This window comes from Drosophila simulans, chromosome 3R (assembly GCF_016746395.2).
Source record: "Drosophila simulans strain w501 chromosome 3R, Prin_Dsim_3.1, whole genome shotgun sequence".
Classification (NCBI taxonomy): Eukaryota; Metazoa; Arthropoda; class Insecta; order Diptera; family Drosophilidae; genus Drosophila; species Drosophila simulans.
The window spans coordinates 20,311,768-20,338,096 of NC_052523.2; the positions used below are offsets into that span (position 1 = coordinate 20,311,768).

General features: G+C 40.1%; 2 protein-coding genes across 5 annotated transcripts in view; both read right to left on the reverse strand.

The window, feature by feature from the left end:
* The window catches only part of LOC6729338 (eukaryotic translation initiation factor 4E type 2), a 43,198-nt gene that overhangs the window by 15,166 nt on the left and 1,703 nt on the right, over positions 1-26,329 (reverse strand). For 3 of the 4 annotated variants that reach the window (XM_016174823.3, XM_002104619.4, XM_016174822.3), the window contains exon 2: positions 25,866-26,325. In XM_016174823.3, coding sequence (XP_016035980.1) covers positions 25,866-26,325 — 460 coding nt within the window. Of the gene's footprint in view, positions 1-20,302; positions 21,046-25,865; positions 26,326-26,329 lie in introns of those variants that run through there. The other variant, XM_044923390.1, reaches the window with a different exon arrangement.
* LOC27206665 (syntaxin-1A) lies at positions 21,115-24,819 on the reverse strand. The gene has a single exon (XM_016182472.3). The coding sequence runs from the start codon at positions 23,444-23,446 to the stop codon at positions 22,571-22,573; it is 876 nt and encodes a 291-aa protein (XP_016035981.2). The 5' UTR covers positions 23,447-24,819; the 3' UTR covers positions 21,115-22,570.

Consider the following 26,329-nt stretch of genomic DNA (forward strand, 5'->3'; position numbering starts at 1 on the left):
TAGAATATTCATGGCCAACGGAACAATGAAACAGACTCCGAATTGAAATTTCAAATTTCTGTTTGCTATCCCAGCTTAAATCCAGCTTTAAGCGATATTTCAGTTTGCATTCGATATGCCCGTAAACAAAAGAAAGCATTATATATATGAATAAACACGAAGTGCATGGCAATTAAAAGTTTCCCAGACTGTAGCGTTTTGTTATTGAAATAATAAAAAGAAAATACTTGTGGTTGAAAAGTTTCATTTGTTCATTTGAATCGATAAAAGTGGCAGTGAAAAAAAGTAAGTCACAAGCCAATTTTCGTAATCCATCTGCAGTCGATGGAAGAATTAATATGGAAATGGGAATTTATTGTTGTCAAAAGCGGTATAAATATTCATTGGGTTTCATTCCCAGTGATTAAAGCACTTTTAAAGTTCATAAAAAATATATATATGATATTTTACTACTTGTGTATTATGTACCACCCTATGTAATATCAGAAATGTTTAGCAAATATTAAACAAGCGCAAACATTTCACGCTCTCTGCCACATGCCGCATCAATAGTGTGGCAAGTGGGTGGTTTTAGTGGGCGTTGGTCCGTGGATGAGGTCACGTCTGGTTGCGTTGCCATCACGCACATTTGACGTGCACATATACAGTGACGAGCTCAACATTCCACTATCCCATGCACATCCATTTACATATAGATATCTCTGCGAATTTTACGTAACGAGTGCAATTCCAATCTTACTGGATTTCCCACCATCCGCCGTTCGTTAATAACTTTAATGAATTACTATCGATTTTTTTTCGTTGTTCTGTTTATAATTGGCTCTTTTGTATGTGAATCTATGTTGTTCATTTCAATTATGGTAAATAATAAATGCCAGTTAAGCTATCTGACTGTGGGGATTGCTTTTTCGGTGTCCCCCAAATCCTTTTGCGAGTCCTTGACACACACACACACACACTAGTGCAGAGTTGCATCAGCATGTGGGCGCATGAGTGCCATGCAACTGACGTGCTAGTGTCAACAGTTGAGGTTGCAGGATACCAGTCTTGTTTATTACTCCGAAATCCCGTATACGCCATGTGGTACCGAGCAAAACCAACTTGCAAAATACCGATTTTATATGTTGACAGCTTATAAATATGTTCAATTATGACTTTATTGATTGCGGCAGATAGAAGCAATTAAATGGTTTGACCTGTCAAGTTGCAAAGTTTTTATAAAATACCTTTAAATTTAGCTTTAGGAAAATGTGTGCACCTATTCAATCCAATTACCTTTGCATTCATAGTTACTCACAACCCTCTGCAACCAACGCATTTTGCTCTGAATCTAATTCGAATTGGAAAATCTGGCCTACATTGTGGCTAAGACGTATAGTTTATAGTTAAATTGCTCTATTGATTTTTCACAAGGAAAATTTCCCACAGTGAATATCCATCAAGGGAGGACACACTCAGTCAGTCGCCAGCCAGAAATCAGTAAAATAAATGACATAAAAATCGCATTAACCCATATTTGCACTAAAAACGACGGCGACGGCAAAGGCAAAGGCGAATCAAATTACACCAGCGACACAAGGCAGACAAAGGAAGGCGTCCCTGCTCGCAACCCCGATATCCGTGATATCTTATCAACACAAGTCGTGCACAGAATGTAACGGAAACGGAAAGTAAATGGCAGCCATTTAAAAGGAATGGCGCGTCGAGAAGGTGGAAAAGCATGGAAAAGCGTGGAAAAGTGGGGAAAAGTGGGTAAAATCTCAGATAGATGGTGGGAATTGAAAACTGCCTGTGCGTGAAGACCCGAAAAATCATCAAAAATCATATGAAATGTGTTGCCTACTTATGGGCGCTCATTTAATTTGCAACCTCTCACAGGATATGCGTGCGTGTGTGTGTGTGTGCGCGCATTGGTGTGCGAAAAGCAACAGACAGGATGAGCGCGAAACGTGCGGAAATTTGCAGCTGTCCCATAAATATAAATAATTACACAAATTAGCAAAAGTTGTTTATTTAATGAATTTTACATTGCTCGCAGGAAGAAAATGGCGTGCCTGTCATTTCCCGACAAATTTTCACCTGCAGGATGATAAAAACTACGTTTTAGATTATGAAACAATTTTATTGTTGCATTTTATAGCGCAGGACAAATTCACTCGTTTTCCGCAGTGCGAAGGAATTTTCATGTGTTTCCCATTTCAGACTGCTCCAAAGGGGATTCAATTTTTGGTTTCAAACTGCGTGTAAATGAAACGAAAACTATGCAAATTCCCAAGCACACTGCAGTGCGAAAGTGGAAGGTTGAAACCAGCCAACAACAAGGACATTCAACAGCAGCCAGCCAGTCAAGGGTGGCAATATTTTTGAACCATCTACCGTCAAGGATGCAGAAATGCAGAAAAGGCAAGCAATTCAGCCAAGCGATCAAATATTGTTCGCCGATATAAAAGGAACATCGAAAATTACAAGCAGACAAGCAGAAAATCCATCGATTGATTCACACAAATGCCCTGCAGAGCTTCAGCTTCCCGCATGTTTGTCACATCCACCAAAGTTCCTTATTTGCCGTGGTTATGTGCTGAAATTTATTAAGGTCCTGTCAGCTGTAGTTTCCGAGGGATCTGGTGAGGATTTTATGGACATGCCAAGTGATTTTTAACGCAGTTGCAACAAGGACACACCACACAGATCGGATGGCACACAGCTGCTGTTGCCGTTTGACAGGATGCGACAGGAGCAGTAGTGGCTGCTATCGAGAAACGGATGCCCAAACACACACAAAGTTGTTCGAAAATTGAAACTTTTCAATGGGTTTCCTTGCTGCTGCTTTTCGTTTAAAATGTTGTCAAGCAAATGGAATTTGCGTGGCAAGTGCATTCTACGGCTTTAAGTGTGAGGCAAGTTAAGTTCATGACATGTGGCTATCTATTTAACTTTCTGGTTCATATGATTTCAATTTAGTTTTTACTATGTAGAAAAGGATATCCTTTAACAATAGTGACACTCAAAATCCTGAAATCTTCTTTTCAGAGCAAAATCGAGTCATCTGTGCCACATGTTGCACACACACACTCTTTCCCTCATCCGAAAACCGAACGGAAATTAATTGATTTTCAAAGCTCATCACCAGAACGATGATCTAAACTTTTGCGAAATTAATGGAAAACCACTCACAAAATTAATTACCGACAAATGGGCAAAGTGGCGCCCAAGGAGGAGGCAAAAACTGGAGCAGAACCGACTGGCTTTTCATATCGAAATTCAAAATTGTTTCACTTACCGCTGAGGAGCGAATGGGACGGAGCACGATAGATAGAGAGAGAGAGAAAACCAGACCACAATGCCAAACTTTTTGCGGCCAAATGAGAGATGTTTATCCCCCCTGAAATTCCCTCAAAATTTTCATATCCGCCCCTATCCGTTGCAAAATGGTTTTTGCTTCTCATCGTCTTTTTCTTTGGTTTGTGCCGCTTCTTTGGCTGCTTTTTCCACATTTTTTTTATATGAGAACATCAACTGAGCAGCAAACTACACAGTTTCTGTTCATTTTTCGTGTTCCCAGTTAGTTGGAAAATAATGTTTTTTGGCTGGTTAGAGCGAACATCACGTGGCTGCCACATGGATATTAAATAATCCACTTGCTGTGTTTTTCCCCCCAATTTTAGTTCTTTTTTCATTGGTTCTGTCAAAAAAATATTCCTGCTATGCACTCTCACTGCATGAATTATAGAAAATTCAGCAGAATGGCATTAATATAATGCAAATCGATGCAGACACGCCCTAAAATACACACACACACATAAGCACGCCTGCAGGCGGAAAATTTCCTTACGGAACGAAGAAAAATTGCCAGGACACAAAGAAGAAAAGAGTGCATGATAAATGTGTGGAGGGAAATACATGAATGGTAGGTATAATGGCTTTAGTTGGCATTCAAAGTAAAGAAAGTACAAGAATATTATAATAACTTTAAATAAAGTACAAAATGTTGGTAATTTTCCTAATTTCAAGTTTAGAATATCTTATCTTAACAGGCTGCAATACTTATATACTGATAACCAGCATGATAATCAAACAATTGTTAGCTTATGTTATACATGGCCAAAGCTCTTTTCCTTCTGGCCAAAACCTATTCAGCTTTCATTCACAACACTCAACGATAGACCCAAAATCCTAAAGCAACAATTACTCATGAGCCAAGTATTTCCTACTTGGATTTCCATTTCAATTTCATTAGGCTGCAAATCTTATCGGTTTGCCATTATCATTATGGCTGGACTGACTGACAAGCCAAACAAATTCACTTGTACAGGCTCTAAATTGCCTGATAACTCGACTCGGCGTGTGTGTGTACTTGATAAAAACAAAATCGCAAATAAATAAACCCAAATAACGAATATAAATCAAAGTCGAGACCCACAAGGAAATGGCTGATATGAGAAATGTCAAATTTGGGCTGGGAAACCTCCAAGATTGAGAGACAATTTATGCGCGGGCGTGGCTACAGCATCATCAGGTGATGGCAAAGAAATTGCCAATAAATTGGCCCAACATTAAGCCAAACACTTGGAGGCATTGGGGAAAAATGGCGAAAAGTGTGGAATAAGTTGAACAAATTTATGACTATTCATTAGGATGCTTTTTGAAAAAGGATCGCGCAAAAGAGGAAGAACATTTTTCATAATGAACTTTGGTGTTTGTGCCTTCATTATGTCCTGTGTGCGAGACGCAAATTGTTGCTAATTAGCAAACAACTTGAAGCACTCACAGGAATATATCAGGACATGCCACGCCCACAGCCGGCACACACACGCACAGCTAATTGCATAGTCAAAAGCGATTGCAAGGCGAGGTCAACGTCATGAGGATAAACCCAAGAAAGCTGCCACACACTAAATCCACCTCGGAAGGATGTGCACATATAGCTGGGCATACATATCTGGATAAATACACACACACACACACACACAAGGATATACACAAGGAAAACACTGTTGCCTTGGCTGAACTCCTAAATAAATCAAAATGTTTTATCGACGCAGCAAAACAGTAGAGACAAAGAAAATCCTGGAAAAAACTGCGACTATATCGCACGCGTTTGGCTAAAGCAAGACCAGCCAAAACTTGACAAATTTCCCATTTGACTTGACTAATTTGAAGATTTATTTATGCATCAGCAAACAAAGGAAAAAGAAAATCCAGCGAAACGCAAATAGATTTGGCCTTGTCGCCGTCAAAATGGAGCTTAAATTGTTACTGCGGGAAAGCAAAGCAGGACAGGTATCCTTAGCGAATATCCTAGTCATATATTTTATGCGCATACATATGTGTAATTTATGACGCGTCACGGAAATATCATTACTATATATAATAGTATGCCAGTAGTATATAATATTTTATTCAGCAAATTTATTCATTGCATTTGTAAACGTTTTTTATTGTTAGACATTAAATTCCCATTGCTCTTTGTAAATTGGCTTAAATTAAATATTGATGCCAATGGCCACTGCTATCACAATATGTATTAACCAAGGGATTTCATGAATATAGTAATCGTATTAATTCCAATTGATTGATGCAATTAACGCACAAACTTCTGTACACGTGTCGTATGCGCAATATGTGTGTGTGTGTGTTAACTCGTTAACTCGTCAACGCAATTTAGATTAGTTTAATACTCGAGCAAATCCATTATTGTCTAGCAAACGGCTCGTTTCAATTTAGCATGTATTTTAATCCCATTATCAGCAACACATGTCGTATACTTAATTTTTGTGAACTGCACACTTCAACTCAATTAATGCTGAAGACATGAAATATTTTTATTTGTTTTACAAGTTTTTGATTAATTATGATTGTTATTAGACTGAAAAAAATAAAAAAAAAATGGAGGCAGTGGCAAAACAACTGGCAAATGTAATTACAAGACAAATTTACAAGGAAATTCCTGGGCGGCAGGATACTTTCTTTCCCATCTCGGCGGATGCTGCCCTTTTTGACAGTTAATTTATGTGGAAAGTTACAAGTGCGCCTCCGGCGCTGAACTTTGAGTTTGAGTTTTTCCTTTGCCTCGGCTTGGGTCACCTTAAAAACGAACTCACGCACACACAGATACGAATACAAATACACACGCCGTGGCAAAAACAACAAGTGAGTCAAAGGTCAGGCGGCTTCTGTTTTCCGGGCAATATCTAAACAAGCCCGAAAAGCAAAAAGGAAGCGAGTAGTCCCCCCCACAAATGTAGGCAACACTTTTTTTTTCCAAGGATGAAGGAGGTTCCGCTTTTGTTCTTTCTCATCCGCCGATGCGAAGCAAAAACAAAAATCGAGAAATGGGTTCTTCAAAAAATTATACGCATCTCTCAGTTTCAGTCCCGCTGCGAGATTTACGATGGGTCAGTGGAAAGTTTTATTGTTTTCCCAGCTAACCCCAATCAAAGAGGTTTTGCGGAGCAGAGCGGCAGGATTGATTGCTTCATTAAACCGGCGCCAAGTGTTCATGTGTATCGCCAATGGCAGCAGCTAATCAAATTTTATATATGATCCCATAAAACATGTGCGACTATCATCACAAAATGAATCAATATTTTGGCATTGTTTGAGAAAACAAAACAAAAAACAACAAATTAACTATAAATTACACTATCTGCTGCGTACTATCCATATTTTATTTATAAACAAATTAAAAATTTACAAAAGAGCAGCACAGAAAAAACAGCTAAAGATTGTTAATCATTTATAAGATAGTAAATCATTTAAAAGATTTACTTTTAGCATTATTTAGCCAGCATTTTCAACTTATTTGATACCAAAATATGCCAGTTATAAAATCCCCAATTTGTATGCTCAAATGTACATCTATAAAATATTATGGAAACAAAGTAAATGTAATGCAAATTGAGTTCGAAAATATCTGTCCAGAAAGCAGGGAAAAGTATCTCACAGTTTTTTTTGGTGGGGGGAGGGGTTTTGTTGCCAAGGCAAGGTCGCCTTACTTTGCTGGATTTTTATGGCATGCACACGTCAGCAGTAAACAGCAAGAACAACGATATCAGGGTTTCACTGGCGCCTTAGAAAATTTTCCTGGCCAAAAAGAAAATGTATATATGTGTATGTATTTATTATTAGCTATGACTTTTGTGCGTGTGTGCGGCGTGAGTCACAGCCATTCGCAGAGGTCTAGGCGCAGTTATAAAAACCCAATGCGATAATTGTTAGGGAAAATTCTTTCCCTCTTTTCCTTTTGCCCGTTATCGTTGTTGTTGTTCCTGTGGCCGGTGCGTGTGGCAGGACTAGCATAAAATGGCCAAAAGCAGAGAGGTGGAGTAAAGTGGCAGCTAACGTATATATACAGGGGGGTAAACAATTTTTATTGCCCTGCCTGAGTAACCGAAAGTGGCGTTGTCAGCAGCACCAGCAGAAAAAGAAAAGGCAACCAGAAAAGATTTTGGCCCGGACCCGAAAACCAAATTAAAGAATCAGGGCCACTCAAATTGGTGGGAATACAAGTCGACAAGGGGAAAATTTCGAGAAGATTTGAGACAGATAAGAAAGCAGAAGATATGGTTAAAAAATGCTCTAAATATTGGACTAAAATGAAGCTAAAAAGCAATAGGAGCTAGGAAAAAGTGACTATTAGAAACCAATATTCTAGAAACCTATTTTATGGCCAGCATAAAATTGTGAATAGTACGTATTTGACCATTCATGATTATCTAAACCCATCAATTACGTTCGTTTCTGAGATTTATCGTGCTCCCTTTAAATTAAAACAAATTGCAAAAGTCAAAGTCAAGGCAAGGCAATACGATAATCATGATTGACATGGTAACAAGATGCCAACCCACTCATGCCCGCCACCCCACAGACCAATTTCATCCAGCATTTATAACGAATGCAAATGCAATAAAAAGCGCCGCTGAGCGATCCAGAAAACTGTTTGCACGCCAATTTAATTTATTAATTTAGCCAAGGAGCCTAGAAAACAGCCACAAAACCAAACAAAACAAAAGCTGCAAATAATACAAGACACGAACGAATCTCTTTGCATTTCATTTATCTTCGTGGGCGTGCTTTTTATATTAAGATATTTTTTGATGCTTTTTTCAATAAGACTGTAGATTTGATTAAATGGCGTGTAGGAAAACCCACAGGCGTTTTTGCGGTAAACTTGATTGTTTAAGAAAAATGGAAGTCATCTTAAAAGGGCATAATATTTTTAGAATATTCCAAGAATATTGTAGAATTTTTCTCATGAAAATTAACGAAAAATTTCGCCAGAAGAACCGAAGTTTTGCCCCGCAGATTATGCAGTCTTAAGTGATACTCATAATATCAGCTTTCCTCCATTTCTTCGTTTTCCCATTCCCTTAAGCCTTCAAAAGGACATAAGCGCCGCGGAATTGTGCTTTTAATGATGGCGATGACGACGGCCCCCAACGACGTTTATTGTAAATGATGCACAAACGCCGCTTTAGGGGAATGGCCGACGCCATCATCGTCGTCCTTCTGCAATACCCCGCTCCTTGCCTCCTGGCCTTAGTCCAAATTTGTGCTGCACTCGGAGGCAACTTTATGGCACTCTCTTCAAGCCCTGAATTCCATTTGGCACAAATTAACGTTCAGCATAAATTTGAGCCAACAAACGGGCGGAAACTACGGGTAACAATAAATAAAAAAAAGAGGAAAAACAGCTTATTTCGTTCTGCAGCTGCTGCAAGTGCGATTAGCATTAACAATTCCATTAAGAACAGAAACAGCCAAAGGATAAACAGAGCTCCCAACTCGACGAGCTGCACAATCCTTTCTTGACAGGATGAAGTCTGAAAAAAATAACAAAATGTTGACAAAACAAAATGTGTTGCACGAAAAATAAAGTCCTTGCTTGAAAGCCTACGGGGTTGACGAAATAACAAGATTTTCGTATTTTATAAAACTTGTTTCAACTATTATATTTTAATATAATAAAGTCATGATCTTAGTACTCCCCCTAAGCCTCCTCTACATAAATGAATATAAATCGCTTTTGGCCCACTCTGTCATGAAAATAACTTACTTAACCTAAGCCAACAGAATGATTCATACTCAGGATTCCATATACTCGCATATCAAGGGGTTTTACAAAACCATTTATTACGAGCAAAATGAGTAAGTGCAGAAGGCCACTTGTGGGGGTATTTTCCCGGTTGTTGCCGCTTCATATCAGGCCATTTTGGTAAATTTACATTTGCTGACAACTGAAAGTCATTTGGCTGCGAGAAAGCTCATAAAAATCGGGGCAAAACAACAACAACAACACCATTTCAATGCCGTCATCGCCAAACATTATCAAAACTGTGGAATAACAGAGAACAACACAAACTAAGTCTAAGGTGACAGACAATAAAGAAAAAGTCGTTAAACAATTTGATACGGCCTGGCCTTGAAGAGCTAGCTAAAAACGTGGATTGCCAGAGAAACGCGGTCGAAAAGAGACACCAACTTTTTTGGCCAACAAAAACCGGCTCTATGACATAAAATTTCTCGCTTCACTGTTTGCTTTCTGATTTTTCTGCTTTCTTAGCCTGAAATAAATGCAAATTTGGGAGTACAACAGAAATGGTTAAAAGATAAGCTATGACAATGACGGCCGACTGTAACCAACGCTCGGGGGGCTCACCCAGAAATGAACTTCCAATTTCGAGTGAAATTCCATTATGTAATGGGCTGGGGCCTCCAGCGAAAAGAGCAGGTGATGGGCAATAAACCGTAGCCAGGTGGGCAAAACTACACCTGAACCAAAAGGGCGGCCGAAAAAAGGAGAGTTCAACAACACTGGCTTACTTTTCGAGCAGAATTTGGCGTTGGCTTGGTAGAAAGTTTGAAACTTATTTTCCCACAAGTTGGCATTATAGTCGAATTTTCATTCAACCTAATTGATGTATGGTTCACAGTTGAACTTCGGTAATCACAGCTATTACAACTCCAAACTGGCTTAATTTAAATTTCCAAGTTATTTTATACATATCGGTAACTTGTGGCATTGAGTCTAGACAGCTTTTTGAATGACGCAATCGCAATTCAACAAATTGCACCGCAATCTATCTGATTTATTCAACGTCATACATAAGTGAAGGCAACTTTATACCCGAGGCAAACTTTATTCAGAATTGTATGGGCCAGGAGGATGTTTAACCCACCAACGCCGACTTAACGGGTCAATCATCCCTTGTATTGCTCCCACTCACCATCTGCCGGCTTGCCAGCCAGCCATCAATCAATCAATCAATTGCAGTTTACACACTGACATGCAATCCACAATGCGGCATCTGGCGCAATCAGAAAGGGGCGTGATCTATGGGTAATATATGGCAGGGAAAACATTATGTTGCATACAACATGGTCGCTGGCTCTGGGTTTGATTAATTCCAAATGGAATAGCACACAGCACAGCGCGGCCCCGAGGCAAATAAAAATAAATTTAGTGCCAAAAGTAATTGTGCCCAAAGGACACGGAAAAAAAGGCAAAGCCCAGAAACTAGAAATGGCAACAGGAACAACAAAAGCACAGAGCGCAGCAAAAATAATTACAAGTCATGAACACAGATAGCTAAAATGACGCGACGGAAAAGGCTACAAAAATTTCCGACAATGCTCACAGATCCTGCGGCGGCGAAAAGAGATGGATGCACTACACCCAACTCCCTCGCACTTGTGGGCACAACTTTTGTGTTAGCACAGAAAAAGTTTCCGAGTGTTTGGGCACTGAAAAAAAATATATTATTCAGGTTTGACTTTAATTATGAGGGAGTTTTAATTAAAATCACACATTTGCATTTGAAACTTCGTTGACTTCGAAAATAACATTTTTGCAATCTTAAAACATCACTTTTAATTTGATCGAAATTACCCTTTTCTTCATTATTTTTCTGTGTACCTTTGTGTGGGGGAAACTTATCTAACCCGAGGCTTTTTGGCAGCCGGAGATGTTAGGAAAACTAATTAATAGCGCGTTTCATTTGGTGCCAGCCCAAAAGGCCAAGCCAAATGTGTTGCCATCCCGTTTCACAGCTATCTTACTCGCTCACATTGTATATGACAAATAATGTTGAAATTAAATGATATGCCTGCAGCGATAAGTGAGTGTTGTGTTCTATCTACTTTTATGGGATAATGCCGGGGAGTCGTAATCTCCAGCCAAATCCGAAGCCACATTAGTGCCGAAAGACCGGAGTAATTCAGCAAAAGGGGCGGCGGAAGGGGGCAGGGTCGCATCGATTTGGCTGACCAGTAATGCGATTGTCTGCGCGGAAATTGAAGGGCATGGGTAACCAGCTCGGGGTTACGCCCACCCATGTGAAATCACCGCCCAGTTAAGTGCGGGCGATTCAAATAAATTGGCCAACTTAACTAGACAATCGCAGCAGTGAACAGATTCCATAAATTTGACAAGGAAATCGATTTTTAAAATACATTTAATGGTTAATCCGAAAACGGGAAAACTGTTTTTTCGTAACACATTGCGTATAAGTGATATTTAGATAAAGGTAAGGAAGCAACATGGCGTTCGGGCACATTTAAAAAAGGTGGTAACCCTGTTGAAGATTTACACGTGCTTTATTTTCATGCCTTTACACATAATTAGGAAGAAATGCGAAACAGAGGTAAGGGTGGTTTACGGTTAAAGCCGAGATCAGTTTTGAATTGTAAGTTTTGCTCAGATCATTTATTTAATTCTTTTGTACATTGCTTTAGTGTATGCGGTGTGGAAATTAACACAATGACAACTCAAAGGCCCAAGAAAGAGAGAAAGAAACGTCCGACGTGAGAGAGAGAATGGACCGCAAGAGAGAGCGTCGTGCGCAGGGAGCGCCAAAATACTGTAGCCTAACCCATGGGGTGCGTGTTGGTGTCAGTGTCTGTTGGTGTGCGTGTGTGTGAGTGAGTGCGGCTTTTGATTTGCCACAGCTGCGACGCAGGCAGCGCTGCCTGGATCCTTGGATCCTGTGACCCTTGGGAGCTCTGCCGTCGGCCGACTGCGCTGCCTGTCGCCGCGTCGCTGTTAAAAATAGCAAGCGAAATGGATTAGTTGCCTAAGCCCCAAAGCGAAAGGAAGGAAGAGCAGTACAAAAAGGAAACGCAAAACGACATAACGGAAAGAAGAAAAGAGCGAAGTGCGGCGCATGTGTGTGTGTGTGCGGGACTTGTTTTTGCCATTTTTGTTTCACTCATTTCGGATTTCTTCGCTTCTTTTTTTTTGTTATTTGGAGCTCCCATGTTTGTGTGTTTGTTGTGTACAGTTCTGTTTGACATTGTGACCGACTGAAAATGACGACGACGACGACGATGATGATGCTGTTGCTGCTGTCTCCCTCTTAGCCTCTTAGCCTCTCTCCTCTCTCACTTTCGTCCTCGTCACCCCTTCACCACTTTACCCATCGCCGCACTGCTCGCACATGTGTGTCATGTGAATGAATTTTACAACATGGTAACGGCATTTCAGCAGGCCCAAATCCAAATCCTTTAAGGCCGCTATCGAAATGAACGTATGCAAAGCAACAATAAAATATGACGTAAGCCGCAAAAACCAAAAGCTACTCTCTTATTAGTGCACTGAAAAAAACTGAAGAACCGATATTCCGTTTAGAAGAATTAAAAATATACATTTTTTTTAAAATCATTTTTCAACATTCTAAAAATGTTTACATTTCAAGGATTTTATATTAAATTTAGTATTCTCTTCAACTGTAAATCTCTAGCTAATTCTCACCATTTGTATCTTTTAGTGTAGCCACGTTCATAACTTCCTTTTACTAAAAGACGCTGACACGACACACACATCATGTTTTGACCACACGACCCACTCCATTTGGCCACCTTGTTGTTCACTTTTTTTGTATTTTACGCACAAAGAACTCGAAGGAAAGGCAGGAAGGAAGTCGACACAGGCATGTCCCTGCTGCTGCCACGCCCCCAGAAAGGAAACGCCTTGGACAAATTGTCCCACAAGTCGGCAGGGGGATGGGCGGTGGCTAAAGCCACAACAACACACAAGGAGCAAGGAAAAAAATTACTTAAAAGATAACTTTTATATAAAAACAAGAAAGGTACGGGAGTACAACCAATGTTACTGTAAAAAATGTATGCCTTTTATGGGGCTCCTTGTGGTTTCGGGGATAATGAGGCGTATACGCAATGCGGTATGGAATGGGATTTAAAGCGATGATGCAGGGTAGCAGGATGTTAGTCTGATTAGCGGTTTAAAATGAACTTAGGATATACTTTTCATGTAAGCTTAACGCTATCACTAACCAACGAAACAGATTCTGTTCCTTTAATCACCTTTTTTTATACTTAACCACTGACCACTTGACCATAGCTACTCAACGAACTACCCTTGAACAATTCTTTAATATTGTGGACGCATAAAAGCATCCCATGGTCAGTCCAAAATTGCTCGAGGGCAGAGCTCGTAAAAGCCTTCCCCCCACAAGGCTGCACAGCAGGACGATTTTGCGGCTACGAGGAGGAGGACGAGGACGAGGTGGAGTAGGACGATGAAACGGATATGGCTTGTTGCCCGAGGATAAGAGAACTGCAAGACCACCGCGCTCAGCAATTAATTAATTCTCGGTAGGAGTTTATCATATCATCATTGGATGGCATTTAATATTCAAATGCAATCTAATTAGCCGCTGAGAAATGGTTCTCCAGAAATTGCCAGTGACATCTCAAGGCCATTGGCAACCGCAGCGCGACATTCGAGCTTAATTGCAGGCACAGTGGGATGTGCAGTACAAGTACAACAATGAAGACAGACATCAACACTCGCTTCGCCTGAATGCAATCCGCAATTTAATTTTATTATACAATCGCAGTCGCAGCTCCCACGGACTCACAACTCTTAAACCAGTATCCCCCAAAGTGCACGGGCAAAATGTGCGCAATTCACCAAGCGGATGAGGGGAATGGATGGATGGATGGGGTTTTTGGGTGTTGCATAGCCAAAAGATACCAGAAAGAAAATTTCCCTCGCTGCGTGTCGAGGGCGGTGAGCTGTTGAAGCTTTTGTGGGGCAATCAAAGGATGTTAAGGGAATATAGGGGCGCATTAAGCAGAAGGCAATGATACCCTGGAAAACGTTTTGCCAAAGGAGCACAGTGCACAGTGTGTGAGAGTATTGAAGAAAACACTATATTTTAAGATTTTGCAGAAAAAATAATTTGAAAAAAAACCTAATACTATATTGAGTTCTTAATTACTTAACTTTTCTGACAACAGAACATATCCATTAGCATACTATTTGATATCAATTATATTCCAGCTTTACATCCACCGCAAATCCCTGGATAGCACCACTTTAACCCAGTAATATCATCAAAAGTGAACTCGACATTGCAGCTTTCCTTCCATTCATTCAGGAGAAAGACGTTCCGCGCAGCCAACTCGCACTTTGTTCCGCAGCTACAAGATGAAAATGGAAAACGGCAGCGTGGAAAAGCGAGTGAGGAAAACTAACAAGGAAAGCGTAGCAGCAGAAGCAACTGGCGACTGCACACTGAGAGGTTATGCCAGCAATTGAATCAGCCACAGAACCATAAGAAATACCCGCACTTTCGCCCCTTTCTTCTAACTGCTTCTAACGCTTCTATCCTTCTGATTGCCGTTATGCGGTTTAGTTAATGTAGCTCATGTTTTTGTTGCTGTCTTCTTCGTAGCCGATGTCGCTGCTTCTTATTACCCGCTGTGCAAAATATATATATATATTATATAGCAGGAGAAAAAGCAACAGGAACAGCAAGATAACCGAGATGGAGATGGTGTTGCAAAAGGCAAAGTGCAAAAGTTGAAATTACGTCAAATGAAATTATGTGCAACGGAATTTTCCAGGGTTGAAAAACTCTGCAGCGAAAGCTGACAGTTACCTCGCACAGTATCCTTTAAATAAGAGATAAGTTTTACGTTTATTTAACTGTAAGCTGTGACATTTTCCTTTTTTTTAAGTTCTGTTTTTAAACGCGCTAGTTTTTTAAGTGTTCTGCTATATTTAGATATATATACATATCTTTGCAGGGACTCTTTCATAAATCATAGTTTTGTCTTATACCTTGATTTGGTGTAGGTAGAGTATCTTTCCTTTGCCTTGCTAATGGCCAGACGCATTTCACCCCTTTGCAATGCTTTTTATTTGCTTTGGGTTAACAATGTCAAGCCCATTTGTCAGTGACTTGCAGGAGTTGATGATGCCTCTGGGTAAGAATTTTTTCGCATTCTTCTTGCCTCTTTGCCAACCACTGAGTTGAGGGAGGAGTGGTTGGCCCCCGAGGAGATTGGCAGTCTCTGGGAGCCCGGAATCCTGGCCAGCTGGGCTAGGCCACTGTTGCTTTTCCGCTATACAGCTTTGCTGTATTTCTTCCCTTTTTCGAGTCACTCGTTGGTTTGCCACGCTTCCGTTCTCGTCCAGCTATCCTGCTGCAGTTCCTCCCCTTTGACAACAGTAATTACTCGGCACCTTTGCGTTGATTGCCATTCCTTCGCCCCTTTTATATATACATACTTTTTGCACACTTTTGCTCAGCCAGCAACTGCGAAGATGCAAATTTTGTGCACTTGGCAGGAGAATTCCGTGAACAAGTTAATTAGAGGTAGTTGCACAAATGGCAAAGGGTGCCAATCAGGGTTCAAATAAAATTACGCGAAACTAGTTCATGTGCACCCGTTTAAGTGCAATACAACATGAGTTGAACATATAAATGATTGAAACGCCTGACAAGCTATCTTAAAAGTTATTTATTCTGCAACAATTGAAAGCAACAGCTGTGATAAGGCTTGATTTATTCACATCATTTATAACATTCACTTGAAACCATTTGGATTGCACTCAAACAAAACCGGGTTGCACAATTAATTGTTTGGAGCCATCTAAACGAACGAACGAACACGTAACCAAGCTGTAGAAGTTCATTTAATTAAAGGTAAAACCGTTCGACGCAGCCATTAATATTTATGGTTTCAACCTTTTCACTTTTCCTCTTTTTTTTTTCTGAACTCACGCTTGGTTAACTGGCATTTCTTCGTCTTTGTGAGCCAACTTAAAAAAAGGAAATTGGAGATGAAGCGAAGCGCATGGAATTTAAATGTGGAGAATATAAGTTTTTCACGTTTCTTTTTATTTTACTTTTGTCTCGCAGCAAAACAAGAGAAAATATGAAAATCGTATCGTAAGAAGCCTGGGTCAACCTTGCCAATGGGAATCACTTTCAACCCTTTTTTTTCGCTCTTTTCGTGGTTAAGGGAACAATGGAGCCCACACCAAACCAACCACCCACATCGTATTACTGGGTCAGGTTTTCCTCGGGCTACCCATTTTATTTTTGTTCCCTGCCACTCGTTAAATGCCCAGCAGAACTCATTTCATGTTTTTTTGTTTTTGTTTTTTGTCTTGCCACTGCAGCAGCATTAAATACACATATAATTTGGCAAAAAAAAAAAAAGAAGGGCAGGTGGGGGTGGTCACGAGCCAGGCGTATCTGATGTTTTGGGAGTACATAAAAGTAGGCGAATGAACTCTTTCCGCAAAAGGAAGTAAGTCCCCCCCAAAAAAAAAGGGTCAAGCCACATGTATTAAAGGACTTTCATGTCGGCATACCCTTTGGTCTAAGACCGAATCAGAATTAATTTGGTATTATACCAGGATTTAATCAGTTGAAATTATATACATTTTATTTTAAACAAACTGATTTCATGTTAAGAAAAGATACATAAAATAAAATACAACTTATTAACAAACAATGAATTTGTTTTGCTACAATAGATAAAATTTTGTTATTTTTGATTTGCATATTTAACAAAAAAAAAAAAAACTTTGCAAAAATTTAATTACTTTTTTGGGATTACACGTTGGTTTTATAGCCTATGAAAATGTTGTTGTACGAACAAAACTCTAAATTAATTTTGCTAGCTTAACAAAATCCACGCCCACTTTCGTGTGTGTGCTCTTTGTCCAGTTTTGGATGGCCCCCATGGGTCATATTGAAATCCAACCACCCCCCAAAACCCCGCCCACTTCACACAACACACCTCTGAGCCGAAACTCATCCGACGTGCCATGAAAATTTGTTTTCAATTAACAAATTGTTTCGCAACGCCGACAAAAATCGATAGCTAAGCCTTTTCCTAACGCCAACCGTTCCATTTTCTTCTAATTTGAACTTGGGCATATAAAATTTTATGATTTTCAGCAAATTTGATTCCACGCCAAAGCTATCGTGCATTTCTACACTTTAAAAAAGCTCTATATGATGGATGTACATATAATATAAAATATTCAAGAGCTAAAGTTCTTAGGAGAATTCTTTATCTTACTGCTCTGTACACATAAATTCCTTGCATTTTGTCTGCTTCGGATGTGGAAAATGCAGGAAAAGGGATGAAGGATGCAGGATGCAGGCTTCCTGTTCCTTTGTGCATTGCAAATTTCTACATGGTCAGAGAGAGCCTGAAGAAAACGAAACTTTAGCCCTGCGAATCAAAAAGTTTTCAAGTTTGCTGAGAGAGGAGCATCTTGGCGGACGAGTTTCAAATGTTAACACGACAATGACGATTCTAAAAAACTTTCCACATCCGAGATGAGATGAGTTAAAGTGCCCCACTCAGTCAAGTTCACATTGATAGCAGATATTACACGTACTGGATATTCATTTGGTTCGGCAAAAATGGCTTCTCCTTGTGAATCAATAAATCAAATCGTCGGCTGACAGCTAACAACAAAACATATATGTACTCTATAAGCCGGTAAGATTTGTGACTCACCAGACAAAGTTGAGATACGAGAAAAACACAAGACGAGGCCAACGAATAAAAACTCCCACAACGATGACAAAAAAAAAGCTGAATTTGGCAAGCCATCAAAATAATAGATAGTCGGACAAATAAGTAAACATAAATAAGAGCAGAGAACAAGTGAAAAAAATATAGATAAATATATAAATTGAATTCATGACTGACAAATACTGAATACTGCAAGGGGGCGTGGCACTGCAGTGTGGTGTCATCAAACTCTGTTGGCAGAAAAGAAGGCCGACATAAAGCCAACAAATGGGCGAAAAGCTGGAGTCGCACCAGCAGCTACCCTGTAAATGTTCACAACTCATACTTGCTCCTAAAAGTTTGAAATTGTTTACTTTTCTAGATATCCCCTAACATATTAGTTTCCAGAATTTGCTAGTAAATTCTATGCAGCCCAATATACCCTTTGAAGATGGGTACACAATGCTGCGGGCATTTTTGCCACATGAGGGCTTGAGAACAACAAGGCAAACAAAAGCCATGTGATAGAGCACAACAAGGTGAAAAGGCAAAGACTTTGAAAAAAAAAAAATGGTTACATGTGAATGCGGCGAGTATACGTCACTCAAGGGCTAAACTTTTAATTGCATTCGAACATTTCAGACGGATTTGCCCCACAGTGGCAGTTCGCAAAGAGCGGGACATGGGCACAAAGTCAAGTGCTGCCCACACACACCTTCGTTATCTATGCCAGCCGATAGACCGTTATCAAGTGATAACACTGATGATTCATCAGTTACTTTGCACAGCTCATCGTTTTTAGTGCGTCTACGTCTAGTGTACATTTGTACAACTGCTTTAAACCGTTTAATAACTAATTGGAATGAAAAGTAAATAAGATTTTATCAACTTGTAGAATAAGTAAATATAAGGTATTTCCTTTTTACATACTTAATCGCTTTGGAATGAAAATTCCGCATCATTAACTCAATAAATCCGGATACATGACTCAAGATCTTCATAGTAAATTAACTTTATAATGGAACACGACGTTGTTTTTTCTTTCAGTATACCAAACCGCCTATGATAAATTAGTGAGCCACTCGGCTGGGTGAAGAAGGCAGCGAACAAAAGTGTAAGGTCGCTGGGTGACAACGATGACTCAATTCAAAGCCAACATTTTGAATCGGGGGAGGCGCGAACTCTCTGCATGTTCGACTCACATTAGAGGGGCGGCGATATGGCGATATTCGTTCAGCTCGTTCAGAATCGCTGACAGGAAGTGTGATGGGGAAAACTAAATGAAATGAAATGATACATGATAAACGGGCCATATTAAATGAAACTTTCACAGATGGATAATGCCTTCAAATTAAACACGCAACTGGCACGATATCGTGCTCTTTCTGGGGTCATCGTTTAAAAATAAGCTAAGCAAAAGATACATGAATGTGAACTACTTAGATATTATATTATTTGTAGAAATATTTATAGCTTCTTACTTTAAAGCAAGCTTTAAAAACATACACAGAACCCAAAAACAAAAAATCAACAAATGACTCGATAAAAGCTGCATGAGATCATCAACGGCAAGATGCTTTTGTTATAAGTAACAAATAAAAGCGAAAAGTGAGAAAATAAGTGCCTTAACTTGGTTTGAATATACATATTTGTATGACGAGGTTGCAAAAAATATTCGAGTGAGATATTTCATATACGTTTTCTATAGCATCCATAATCGATGACAAAACCAGTGCATTCACTTGATTTAATAAACTCAACTTGTTGTTTAATAGCCCCACAATGTAATTAAGTAGAAAGAGAACTTTTTATACAATTATTGCGCTATAAATATTCACTATCTCGTCAATTGTCCATATTCCATTTAGTTAAAGAGACTGTCTATTAATTAGATAGTATTCTTTTTAATGACATCAAGATGAAAAGAGCCGAGCGACAAATAGAAATGAAAGCGACGATGATTAAAACAAATGTAGCTCAACATATGTAGAAAAACAAGCAAATAGAATGGACTGACTGACTATAAGATACTTTATATAGAGTAGGTTCTATGAAAACTTTTAAAGTTATACGCCCAAAGATACTTTATATATAGTAGTTTCTATGGAAGCTTTTAAAGTTATAAAATCAAAAATGTTCACTTGGAGCTGCCGCAGCCCAATATGCCCCACGTACCCTAGGGGTAAGAAATTAAAGTTTCTTTTTTGTTTTGCTTCATTCGTTTGCCAAGATCTTGTTTGGCTGATTCTTTATCGCTCCCTCTGTTTCGCACACTTGAAACTCGAAATGTCGCAACACACAAAGGGCACGAATTCATTAATAGAAAATGGGCGGAACTTCAAGGGGGCGGTGGGTGCCACAAAAAGGGGCGCAGAGTGACAAAGGGGACTTTAAAGGACATCGAAACGCGACCTTCGGCGATTTTTCAATGTAAACGTAAACGTAGAGAGAGTAATTGCGGGAATTGCCGATAAAAAGAATGCTAAATGTTGAATAATTATATCGTATTACTCACCTCAGCGTGTGGGAATGGAGCAATGCAGCTGTTTATTCGCACTGGAAGCTGCGGGTCTGTATCGCTGGAACACTGGAACCCGGACTGGAATTCCCAATGAACGTGAGGGCGTGGCAGGGCGGAGTCGCGTTTTTCGATAATTTTTCGAGTTTGTCGAATTTTTTCGGGCCTTTAGATTGCATTTTTATGTGGTTGAAATTAAATCGCAGTTTGATTGATTGACATAATACGAAGTAGTAATATTTCTTTTGATTTTCTTTTCACTGAACGCGGTTAACTGGGTGTTTTATTATTTTTTTTTTTGCAGTTGTTGTTGCTCTTGTTTTTGTGGTGAAAACGTGCTGATTTGCGCTATTGCTGTTGTTGCAGTTGCAGTTTTGGGTTTTCAATTTCCCATTTATTCGTTGCTCGTTCAAAAGATCAAAAGGTGAATTAACGAATTGAATAAGAAATAAACGTGCTTGTAATGCAGGTCTGACATTTGCAGTTGGTAATTTCGTGTGATCAAAACAGAAATCGACCAGTACGTTTGGCGGTGCATTAACAAATTTGCATTTCCTACTTAGAAGCGAAAGCATTTCTTCGTGTATCTTAATCACAATAATTGTCAAAAACTCATACACATTGCGTTTATTGTTATTAGTAACTATAATGATTTTGCATTGTCCGAATTTTACTACAAAACGTGTGTAGATAATGCAGATTATAGGCCTTGATGAGCATGCTACTTGGATGCTTGGATTCTATATGGTTTTGTTCGTTTTTCATTGTGAGTGCAGAAAAAGTTGAGTTGGTTTGATTGGTTTGATTTATTTGTTAAATTGGATTTTACAGCCGCATGCCAGATGTTATGTATGGGTAGTATAGTTTTGAATTTGCATTCCGATTGTTAGTTTTTTCAGATGTGGATCGGTGGGAGGAAAGAAAGGAAAAATAAATTAGGTTAATCAGAAAGAAAAAGTATTACAAACTGTGTGTGCGGTGCGGTGTGAGTGTGAGAAATGAAATCATAGCTGAAACCAAAATCCATTAATTTCTGTTAACTTTTCTGGCGATTACAAAAAAAAAAGCGGAAATCAACAAAAGAAAACTAGTTTTTCCGGTAGATTAGGCCACAAATACAAAAACTTGTTCAATTGTTTGCGCAACAAAACAAATAAAAAACTGAATAATCAACTTTAAATTTAACTGTTTGCCGATTAATTTGAAGCTGTCTATATATGTGAGTGTGATTGAATTGTTTACCCCTTTAAAATCGGCATTCCATCAACTTCCTCAACTTCTCATGTTTTCGTTTCGCATTATCATCTCCATTGAGAATGTCCGAGTTAGCTATTTATCTAGGTTTATATTTGTATATATATATGCGCTGTGTTTGTATAATTTATATATTTCATATGCATTCAATAAATATGAACATGTTAAGTAAATAGCATTATAGTAAATAGTCAATATAGTTATTATATCGTATAATAAACAATCTTTTTATCATAAATATTCAAAAGTGAACTAGAGATTTGTTGCATCTTTCTCCTCTTCATCGGTGTTGTGAGTGTGTGGGTGATGAGGCTACTTTTGTGTGAGTTTTCAACAGGAGAACTAAACTAGCTAAACGAACAAAAACTAAATGCATTTTCAAAGTCGGAAAAACGACGAGGAAATCAACAAGATTTTCTTTCACTTTTCCCTGCAAAGCATTTGCAATGAGTGTGTTTTGTGTGTTTGAGTGGAGTAGTGTTCCTTTCTTTTTATTACAATTCTCGTTTTTTTTTTTGCTTCGCATTATAACAATAATCAATAAAATTTCATGTTTTCTTTGTTTGCAATTACGTGTCTTGTAGTTTTTGTGTTTTAACTCTCTTCGCATTGGTTTTATTAATTTTCAATTAGCAATTTGTTTACAAGTACTAAAGATTCTGGTAGCTATAACTTGAGTTTCATGTGTATTTAGGGTAGACTCTGGGGACTTGAGACTCTTGCTTACTAACCATACATGTTTTCTCTATATATTATAATAGCTATAATTGCTGTAATCGAGCCCTAATTAATTTCGAGTGCATTTCTTTTTTTTATCGGGGGTTCACTGGTTGCGGTCTCTTACAGTTTAAGTTTCGATTTTGTCTTCTGCAATTTCTCTGGGTGGGTTGCGCAACATCCTATGTATATAGATCGGGTCTGGATGAGATATATAATGTGTGTGTGGGTGTGTGGAGAGGTGTGTGAGTGTGTGTGAAGTGAATGTGTCGTGTAAGTAATTGCATTCGAGATTTACATGAAATAACTGCTAACATATGAGGCCGCTAAGATGCCCAGCACAGTGAGGCAGATCAGTATCATGATCTTCTTTCGTCGGGCTTTACTCTGGTACTTGAGCGCCTTCTTGGTGTCCTGAGTTGCCGTCTGCACATAGTCCATAGCGTGCTCCACATGGTACTCAATGCGATCGATCATCTCGCCCTGCGACTCCACCAGCATGGCCATGTCCATGAACATGTCGTGCAGCTCCTTGATCGATGTCTCCAGCTTCATGATGTCCTGGTGGCGGGCCTCAATGTCCGCCAGCGTCTGTTTGGCCTGCTGCGTCTCCATGATGATGCCCTGCGTGAACACAGACGAGTTGCCCTCCTCCAGCATCTTTTCCAGCTCATCGTCGTTGGTCGGTCGTCCGGTAATCTCCAGCTGACGCTGTATCCTTCCCTTGCAGCGCTCTCGGTAGTCGGTCTGCGTGCGATTGTACTCGGTCATCACCTCGACGAATTTCCGTGACAACGTCGAGTGCTGCGTCTTCCGGATTCTCAGATCCGCCGACGACTTATTCTGCTGCTCCTCCTGCTCGATGTTCTGCTCGATGCCCTTGAGCTTGCCGCGAACGCGATTGGCATTCTTCTTGATGTCGGCCATCAGATCCTCCAGCTCTTGCTTGGTCTTCTCGTCCGTTTGCGGGGCGGACAGGATGGCCGAGTGCTTCTTCTTCACCTCCTCGACATTGTCCTGCACCTTGTCGATCATCCCGCGGATCTCCTCCACCTGGGCGAAGAAGTCGTCCATGTAGGAATCATGGCCATCCACATTGACGGCCACCTCCGTCTCCTCCTCGTCATCGGATTGGGCGGCATGGAGAGCGGCTAATCTGTCTTTAGTCATCTTTGTGTCGGGGTATTATCCTGGTTTTTGAAGGGTGTGCGAGAATGTTATTCCCGATTTGATAATTGGGGAGTTTCGAATTTCTGGGGCTATCCTTGTTTACTGTGCAGTTTTTAAATTTGTTGGATTTTTTTTAATATTGTTTTTTATGCTTCGTTGTTAGTTGGCTCTTTCCCTTGGCCAAGCTTTACGTAAGCCTTTGTTACGCGGTCTTCGCAGATTGCGTTTTTGCGATTAGCAGTTAAACGTTAAACACGCACACACACATAAACCACACGTGTAAACGCGCGCGGAGTTTTTCCTTTTTCTTTTTTGCAGCCTTGCTTTTAACTTGTTTGCACGTTTTTCCACTTTTGCGAGAGACCTTTTATTGATTTTCCGCTTTTGGCTGGCAGCTCTCTCTTTGCTCGGTTTACTTTTAGTGTATAATTATAACTTAACTGGCACTTTGGCTGGCGTTTTGGTTAATATTATTATGCTTTTTTCGTGTGTGTGTCGTTTGGTGTGGTGTTATTTCGCTCACAAGAGAGACGGAGAGAGGCAAAGAGAGCGCGTGTTGCGGGCGGCGGCAGAGACGTCGACTGCGGCAGAGCACCTCTTCAATGCCAGCAGCTAAAAAGCTAAAGCTGCTGCTGAATTAATTTTTCTTTTTTCTGTTTTTTTTTTCTCTCTTGTTTTTTGTGACTCACACTGGTACCATATAATATTAATCTTTTGCTTGGTGAATTTGTTTGTTTCACTTTCGCACAGGCACACGCACACACACACACACAAAACACGCACGCAGCAGTGGCGATAAACGATTTTCGGCAGTGGGAGAGGCTACCGAAAATCTCTTAAAATGGGCAAAAAAATCGATTTCTGCGCAAAGCTCCAATTCTGCCGTCTGCTTTTGCTGCTGCTTCTTCGTCTTTCTCTGCTTTAGCTACTCTGCTTCTTCTTATTCGCGGGGGGTGTTACGGTGGGCGTTATTTGTTCTTTCTCTCTCCTTTTCGCTTGCGTTTTATTTTCGTTTGTTGCGTACGCGTCGTCGGCGCCGATTCAGTGTGTGTGTTGGAGAGGGACGCACGACCACGCTCTCGCTCTCGCACACTGGCTGTCTAGGTTCCACGATTTGTTGTTGTCACCAATCGTTTCAAACGCACATTTCTTTGTTGTTATCTGAGGCAAATGTGTTGACAATATTTTTCTTGATTTTTTCACAAAAAACCCAATATTGTTTCGCGATTTTCCCGGCGGCCAAGAGTTTTTTTTGTGTGTTTTCGATGCGAGCCGAAACGAAACGCAGCACCTCGCGCGGGCAAACAATTTTCGAGTGTGACCGTGCCGTCACTACCAGAATATACCTTCCGGTTCGCAATGATTTCCTTGGAAATATACTTCATTGAGTAGCTTAATATACCAGACTAAAAACAGGACTAAGCGGGGACTCCAACCAATTAAGCACCGACAATTAGGAACATTTTCATTCTCACAAGTTCGATGATTCGCGAATCTGGTGATTATGTGGGTGTATTTGGATGTGGATTCTGCAATCTCCTTCTTGCTGGTATATTATGAATTTCGGTATTTTATATTATTTCTAGATCAGGATATTTTTCTTTAAGTAATTTAATTTATATCTCATCTCATCTTTATATTTAAAAGGTAAGCGTGGGAAAGATAATTTCATGCTGATGTAATCAAGACTTTAATGTGTAAGCCTTTTACTTTTGATTGTAAAAGCAATCCGCAAGTGGATTCTGTTTTCCCTTTTGCTCGGCATTTTCGTATTTTCACTTTAGCTGTCAACAGCCGCGAAAAGGCCAGCAAAACGCGTAATGAAATGTACTAAAAATGCCGCCACATACGTTCCATTACGTCAGTCCCACACAACAGCAACAACAATCTGCACGGGTTTGTTTGTGGATCCCATTTGCACTGAGATACGTCATGCGCGAGAATTTTCATGAATGAATCGCGACCGGCACTTTTGTTTAAGCGAATCGCGAGCTGAAAAGGAACTGGGGAATGGGCCGCAAAATGCAATAATATATATATACGCGGCATTTATAAATAAATATTAAAATTAAGTAACACCAAGGGCAGTGAACCGCTGTGGAACGTTGCCCAACACTGGTCCTATTGCAGAAACATTCAAAAATTCACTTGGTTCAATTATAAATTTTAAGTTACGAAATGTACATGCTATTTCACTTAAGAACTTAGAAGGAAATTATTACAATTAAAATTTCTAATGCATTTGGTTTAATCGAGGAAAATAGTAAATACTTTAAGCATCTGTTTAGGATATACCTTTTAAGGATATTTACTATTGTTTATGGGTCTTAAAAATGACACTTTTTAAGAAAGCAAGATCACAAGGTATTCTGGCATGGTTTCCCCAAATAAGACATTAAATAGGTTCTTTAAAACTCACCGGATATTTCGTCTGTAGCACGACTCCGCATATCTCGTCGCCGACGAGGAACTGCTCCCCGAGCATCGCCATACAAACGTTCTCCCAGGCCCGGTCGACCTTGTTCTTGCGCAGCCGTATCAACCATTGTCCGCCCTTGCTGTTCGCCGGGTCCTCCCACATCGGCACGATACCCTGCTTGAAGAGGAGGAGCTCCCGGTAGGGCTTCAGGGCTGTGGGCCGGATGAGGTGCGAGTAGAGCGACCACCACTGCTGCACGCTGGCGCACCGGCCGACCATGTGCAGCGACTTGCTGTAGTCGGCGGCCGCCCGCTGCGTCTCCTTGCGAGAGAACCAGAGGCAGTATGTGTGCTGCAGCCGGTTCTCGCCGGGACCCACCTCCAGTGGCGGCAGGTTGTCCACATCTATCTCGTTATCCACATCGCTGTCGTCGCTGTCGACGATATCTGGCCAGTTTTTCCTGT

Excerpts from the sequence above, each read along its gene's own strand:
- LOC27206665 (XM_016182472.3), bottom strand. The coding sequence starts at position 23,446 with ATGACTAAAGACAGATTAGCCGCTCTCCATGCCGCCCAATCCGATGAC.